The following is a 7,221-nucleotide window of genomic DNA, read 5'->3' on the forward strand; positions in this document are numbered from 1 at the left end:
AGCTTCGACTTCTTCTAGAAAGTTGTTCGAAATGTTGAGAGGAAGATTCTGTAAAATTTTGGTGGTGATTGGAGGTGGCCGAAAGTTTCTGCAGTTTTTTTTTTTCTAAAACCCAGCAACTTTAGCCGACGATATTTAAACACTATATTCGTCGGCTATAGTATTTTTTAATTTTTTTATAAGGTTAATTCGTCGGCTATAGTTATTTTTTAATTTTTTTTATAAGGTTTAGCCGACGAAATATAAAATATTTCGTAGGCTATAGTTATTTTTTTAAATTTTTTACAAGGTTTAGCCGACGAAATATAGTAAATTTCGTCGGCTATAGTTATTTTTTAATTATTTATTACACACTTTAGCCGACGAATATCTTAATTGGTTCGTCGGCTAAAGTCTGGGAAAAAAACCGACGACATGTTTTTCGTCGGCTAACTGTGGGACTATAGCCGACGAAAAAAAATTTCGTCGGCTAAAGTCATCACCGACGACCCTTTCCCGACGACACTATAGCCGACGAAGGCTCGTCGGCTAAGATCTTAGCCGACGAATTAAGATAACAGGCCGACGAAAGTGCTTGTCCTGATAGTGTTAGTACCAAATATTAGATTTTAATCGGACAGAAAACAAGTCTTAATCAGATATAGTTGCATGCATATGAGCATATCGATCTAGACCATGCAATTCGATTCAGAGCTGACCAGACTTGGATGACAGTGTGAGTTAATGATTATTGGAGGATGGACATGGAACTCAGCAAAATGGCACATAATGCTAGAGAATAGAAGCTACCATCCTCCATAAGAATTCATATTTTTATGTGTTAGCAGTGTTCGTGAAGGCAACGGTGCCCCAATATTTTTGATCATAATGTAAATAAATAAGTAACTAACTATTTAACCAATTATTTTGGTGCAGCAATTTCATTGACATCCGGATATATTATGTACATGCAATTTCGCTTATAGTACACAATTGTAGTGTATAAAACCATTATGGCTAGCTAGCTAAATTCTAAGATGCATGCATATATACATGTCCCTCTGCCAATTTGCTTTCGCATATGTATTTTGATTGCTTGTGCGTTGGGTTACAGCTCTTGATCTGCTTAACATCCAGCTTTCACATATAACCTTTATTTATATACGGAGAGCGATAGAGACAGAAAGAAATATAATAATTCATTAGTTTCATATACATCTTATATGCGGAGAACGATAGTGACATTATTAAAGAAAATGTACGTAACACTTGAATCTCACAATATACATACCTACTTTGCATACCAATAACAAGTACATCCTTCGAGTATGTGTGTGTATATATATCATGGAAGTTGGAGAGCAAAGGTTGAGTAGTTTTGTTTTTGTTATTTAAGTACTGACCTCCAAGACTTCAAATACATGAAAGTCAGAGAGCAGAGGTGTGATTATTGGACACACAATGCAATATATAGATTAAAAGTAATACATGCATCAAGATTCAAGGCCATGCAATTGATAAGTGCTGACCAGACGGGGTGAAAACTGAAAACTGATGACTATATATTGGAGTTGGAGCAAGCACTATGGAAGTGAGCAAAACTGGCACATAGTGCTAGAGAATAGAAGCTACCATCCTCCATAGGATTCCTTCTCATTATTACATTATATTGGTAACTTGAAATGGTAGCGTTCGTAAAGGCAACGGCATCAGCTTTGTTCTTCATGGTGTCAAACAAATGAACTGGTTCAGGTTATTAATTATATCTTATACGAAACCCTAATCCAGTTATCAAATCCATTCTCTCCCACTTCAGTTGTTAGAGTTAAATATCTGAGAAATGCTCTTTGTAGTTCATATACGAGACAGTCATATCGAAGAAACGTCTTAAACTGATTAATTAGTTGTATGCAATTGAATTCAGAGCTGACCAGACTCAATTACACAGATTGAAATAATGATTGTTGGAGCATGTATCGTGGAACTGAGCAAGATGGCACATATTGCAGCTAGAGAATAGAAGCTCCCATCCTCCATAGAATCACATTTTATATAAATGTAGTAGCAGTGTTCGTAAAGGCAACGGCCCCCTATCGAACACTATGTGCAACGTACATTAGTGTTAATTAATTAGTTTGGGATATATAGCTCTTTGTTTTAACATCCGGATGTACGTATATGCATGATGCACAGCTAGCTATACTATACAGGTGACCATGTAGGTACGTACGTACGCATGTATGTATTACATGCATTCTAGAGATTAGAGAAGATATCAATTTACACAAAAAATTACATTTGAAAATGCGAGCATCCAATCGGACCAATCCCGTTCTACAATGTGATCGATCAGGTTTTGAACCAAAGAACAAAGTTAACAGATAATCGTCCAGCAATTTATAGAGTAGTTGATATTGATTATATATGATCAGTGATCTGTACACTTCATTTCCAATTATCTTCTTCATAATTTGAGTAATGTTTCCGGTTAGCAACAAGAAAACCAGAAAGTATTGATTTCAATCAAAAATAAAATAAAAAATAATCGATTATGATGTTGTCTAGTTTGAAAGTATACGCATTGTGAGATTGTCAGCTCGCGATCGAATCATACATGTAATTTAGTAGTTTAAATTGAAAAAGGCTTAAAGCACTTTAATTGCAAGCAATATCTAAAGCCCTAGATATGGCATGCATATGGCATGGAGTTCTGATCACCAGACTGGTTTGTGTTAATGATTGTTGGGCATCCGAGCATGTATCATGGAAACCGAGAAAACTGGCACGTATAGCTAGAGAATAGAAGCTCCCATCCTCCATATATAGGATTCCCATTAATGTCATTACATAGTATAATGTTATTCAGTAACAGTAGTGTACGTAAAGCCAACGGCACCCAGCTGTGTTCTTCATGTAAACAAATCCAGGATCGATTATAAACCTCACTCTTACCTGTTCACTGTTATATGCTAAAGCGCCAATATATTGGTAATAAGAACATCTCTAAGAACTTCTTAATAGTTTATCTAGGGTTTATAGAGAAGCAGAAATTAAATTCTTCAAAATATTTTTCTGCTCTAACTCAATCTGCTCTCTTTTACAGATTTGATTATTCTCTTGTTCCATGTATAAAATCTAAAACATGCAAAAACTGTTGAAGTTGCTCCAAGTATAACAGTGAAATGAAGGTGGCATGCATTACATAATTTTATTTATACTTTCGGTGCCATCATCGATGTGTTTGACCAGAAATAAGATCGAAGAAAATGTAAGAATGAGACATATAGAAACGATTGCGTGGGAATCCATTTGGGTCTGAAACAAAGTTGAAGCCATCCCGATCGATCACAGCTTTGTAGTATTATAGATTCTTTTGGAAAAATTGTAGCATTATAAATTGAGGTAATCGAATCGAGGCCTTGAATTGAGTAGTCTGTGTTGGATCAGCACGTGTAAATGCCACGGACTTTAAGGATTCTGCCTATATTCCATAATCTATATGATATCATCCTCTCTTATTCTTCTTCTATCTTTTGTTGGCAACCAAAGTAGCCATTTCTCATATCTAGACGACTAGACTTTAACCATTTCACCCTATGCTATTTGAGTATTTGTGAACTTTGTCTTCCTGATTGTAAGTAAACAATATAAACAGTCAAAAAATGTCAAAATGGCTTATTTTGGTCCGTTGTTTTGTTATTCATTATATATCCTTAAGATTACATATCTGACATAATTTATGAATTTTATTTGTGTAGATTGTGATTCTAACATATAAATTTGGTCGCCTTAATTATTCTTACATATGATATTTACACTGCAAGCACTCAAACCTGGATGGTGAAACAACATTTGCACATCTGGGGATTCTTCAGGTAAAATGGACCACTAGCGAGCTAGCTTGAAGAGTTACATATATGGTTGGTCTTTGCTTGCAATACTGGTTGAATTGATCAATTGAATGGTCACACCATGTTCATCAATATATTTGGGTGGTTTTTATAGTTGTAAATTCAGTGTTTAATTACTTGATAGTAGTTTAAGGTTTGCCTAGGATCCGGAATCTGGATTGAATTGACAATTTGACATGCATTATTTTCATGACCAAATATTGATTATCCCAAAACAGTGAGATTGTGAGAATGGTAAATTCATACAGCATGCTCTATTTTCGAACAACTAAAAGCCAGCCGAGGGCCTCTCTAGTTTCTCACTTGCACTGAATTTGATGCAAAAATTGGCCACTTTAACATGATTAATTCAGGGCACTAAGTCGATCGATAACATCCCGGAGTTTATAAGGAAATCTCTAATTTTCTCTACAAATTATTTGATTTATCACCATGTATTAGAATGAAAGGTTCAACATGCACCACGTATATATAATAGTAGTGTACAATGACATATATGTAAGAGGTTGAATAATACGACGCAGCTGGTAGGTATATGAATATTCAGAGATCGATTGGACTATGAAGGAATGTAAGAAAAATTCTCTAAATTCCTCTTTGACTCTGACCAGAGGAGCATAATTGAAGACAGAGAGATGAGGTTGAATAGAAGAAGACAAATAATTATACAAAAGAAATGAAAATGAACTAGGGTAATTGACAGTTTGCAGATTTTGTTCATCCTAATGAGGCGATATTGAGGACTATGGTTTCATATTCAACGACATATTTTCACCAAAAACCCTTCATTTCGTATCAAACCCTCATGAGAATACAAAACACAGCCCCCTATCCGCCTCAGAAAATAGTTACCAAGTCAGTTTAAACCCTTCTTCATTCACATTTCTACCTTCAGTTTCTTCCTTTACTACCTCTTAGTTTTTAATAAATTGTTTCTTTCATTCTATATTTCTGTGCCCATCCTCCATTGTCAGACTTTCAGCTAGAACTCATCCACAACTCTCTCTCTTTGTCGCTCCCCATCTCTCTCTTTAAACCTAACTGAGACGTCGTGCCATTCAAGCCAAGAAATTTGCAGTGTTTCTCCGTTTGTCTCTGCGTCTTTCCTGTGCAGCCGTTGTTCTTTCTTCTTTGTCTCAGAGGAAAACGGGGAACCTTTCTGAGCTACCGTGAACAGGTCTGCTGCTGCTCTTTCTTCTTAGCATTCATAATTCATTTATCTCTGCATCTTCGATGTTCATCTCCTTTTCTTTTCTTTCCAGTTCTTCTTCTTCCTCTTCCTCTTCTTTCTTCATGAATATCTCTACTACTTAGGCTCTTGATTTGATATACACGTGAGAAGTTGATTTCTAGGGTTCCATGGATCTGTATTATCGGATCTAATTTTTTTTTTTTTAGGGTTCCGAAATACTATAATACAACTCAGAGATGATTAGGTTACAGTTTTCCGGCTGAGTTACTCTTACACTAGTTCCTCACATCTTAATTAAACACCTTGATTTTTGTGGAAGATCGATCCAGATCGATATCTTTACTATTCTCTAGCCAACTGGGTTACCAAGTGCTGAAATGGATGCCTGAGGACCATATGGCATGGTTATTCTTGGTTCATATAAATTTTTCTTTTTTATATTCTCACTAACCAGGGTACGTTACCATCTAAAGCTTGTCCTTCCATGGATGATAAATTGTAGCTAGTTATGCTCATCTGTTTAACTCGTTTTCAAGTTTTAGGGTTTCTTGTGGGTATGTTCCATTAATTTAAACCGATCGGTGCGAGCTTAATGTTTTAGCCCATATATCATCATGTATGGCAGATTCCATGTTTGTATCATTGTGTGCATAATCAGTTACATAAGATCATCTTCCAGTGATGCATATTTTTTCAGTTCATCTTAACTAATCGTTTTCTTTTTCATCAGGGTATAGTTAATCGATCTGCATACATAGGAGGAGGGTTAGCTAGCTAGGATGATGTCTGCAGGCAATGGACAGTTGACGGTTCCTCCTGGATTTCGATTCCATCCAACGGATGAGGAGCTTCTTTACTATTACCTCAGGAAGAAGGTCTCTTATGAAGCCATCGACCTTGATGTTATCAGGGAGGTCGATCTCAACAAACTAGAGCCCTGGGACCTCAAAGGTTAGACTTCAACTCTATTGGCCATATCCAAGTCGCACAAATACACCTTTAACACCCTGATATATATTAATCTTAAGGGTTTGTGCAGAGAAATGCAGAATAGGATCAGGACCTCAGAATGAGTGGTACTTCTTCAGCCACAAGGATAAGAAGTATCCAACAGGAACTAGAACAAACCGAGCGACTACTGCTGGATTTTGGAAGGCAACTGGGAGAGACAAAGCCATCCACCTAAGCGATTCGAAGAGGATCGGAATGAGGAAAACCCTAGTCTTCTACACCGGCCGCGCTCCTCATGGTCAGAAGACTGACTGGATCATGCATGAGTATCGCCTTGAAGATCATCATGACAATGTTAACGTCCATGATGTTCAGGTAATAAAGAACAAGTTAATTTTTGCATAATTATCCGAAATCATTTAAATCAAACTTAGAACTCAACTCGGAGTCTCGGCATATACAGATCTAGGCACAAGAATCCGTTTGATCGATGCTTTAGGGTGACAAAATAATTAACTAATAGGTGCATAATTGATTCTTGATTTGCTTGAGCAGGAGGACGGATGGGTGGTTTGTAGGGTCTTCAAGAAGAAGAATCACATTAACAGAGGTTTTCAGCCAGAGTTTGGTCATCATCAAGAAGTAGAACATGACTTGATCACACACATGAAGGCAAGCGGTTCTCATGGCCAAGTAATACTAGACCATCATCATCATCAGCTAAAACAAAACCATCAACACCATCTGGAAACTTCACTGTATGATTATCCTAACACTTTCGATGGCTCGATGCACCTGCCGCAGTTGTTCAGTCCGGAGTCAGCAGCTGCCGCAGCAGCAGCTAATAATTCATCATCATTTCTATCTGCACCTAATACCAACATGCCGGCTTTGAACCCCCTGGACTTGGAGTGCTCTCAAAACCTGTTGAAACTAACCTCCACCACGGCCGGTTCTTGTGGACTCAATATGCAACAGCAACAGCAGCAGCAGGAGATGAGGTCGTTCAATGGTGATTGGTCATTCTTGGACAAGCTTCTCCAATCTCATCATCCTCAGCCCCAAGATCACCATCATGTGGCCGCCGCCGCCGCTACTACTTCAACAACGCAGAGATTATTCCCATTTCAGTACCTTGGCTGCAGCGGATCAACTACTCATGTCGACATTTTAAAGTTCTCCAAGTAG

The 7,221-nt window shown here is 37.3% G+C and overlaps 1 protein-coding gene across 1 annotated transcript; it reads left to right on the forward strand.

The window, feature by feature from the left end:
- The first annotated feature begins 4,926 nt into the window (after positions 1-4,926).
- Positions 4,927-7,221, forward strand: LOC101294641 (protein SOMBRERO-like). The gene is made up of 4 exons (XM_004295491.1): positions 4,927-5,067; positions 5,813-6,033; positions 6,122-6,393; positions 6,589-7,221. The coding sequence occupies exons 2-4, from the start codon at positions 5,862-5,864 to the stop codon at positions 7,219-7,221; spliced, it is 1,077 nt and encodes a 358-aa protein (XP_004295539.1). The 5' UTR covers positions 4,927-5,067; positions 5,813-5,861.

This window comes from Fragaria vesca, linkage group LG3, assembly GCF_000184155.1.
Source record: "Fragaria vesca subsp. vesca linkage group LG3, FraVesHawaii_1.0, whole genome shotgun sequence".
NCBI lineage: Eukaryota > Viridiplantae > Streptophyta > Magnoliopsida > Rosales > Rosaceae > Fragaria > Fragaria vesca.

Excerpts from the sequence above, each read along its gene's own strand:
- LOC101294641 (XM_004295491.1), top strand. The coding sequence starts at position 5,862 with ATGATGTCTGCAGGCAATGGACAGTTGACGGTTCCTCCTGGATTTCGA. Across the intron at positions 6,034-6,121 it reads AGAGCCCTGGGACCTCAAAG|AGAAATGCAGAATAGGATCA; the intron begins GTTAGACTTCAA and ends GGGTTTGTGCAG. Across the intron at positions 6,394-6,588 it reads ATCATCATGACAATGTTAAC|GAGGACGGATGGGTGGTTTG; the intron begins GTCCATGATGTT and ends TTGCTTGAGCAG.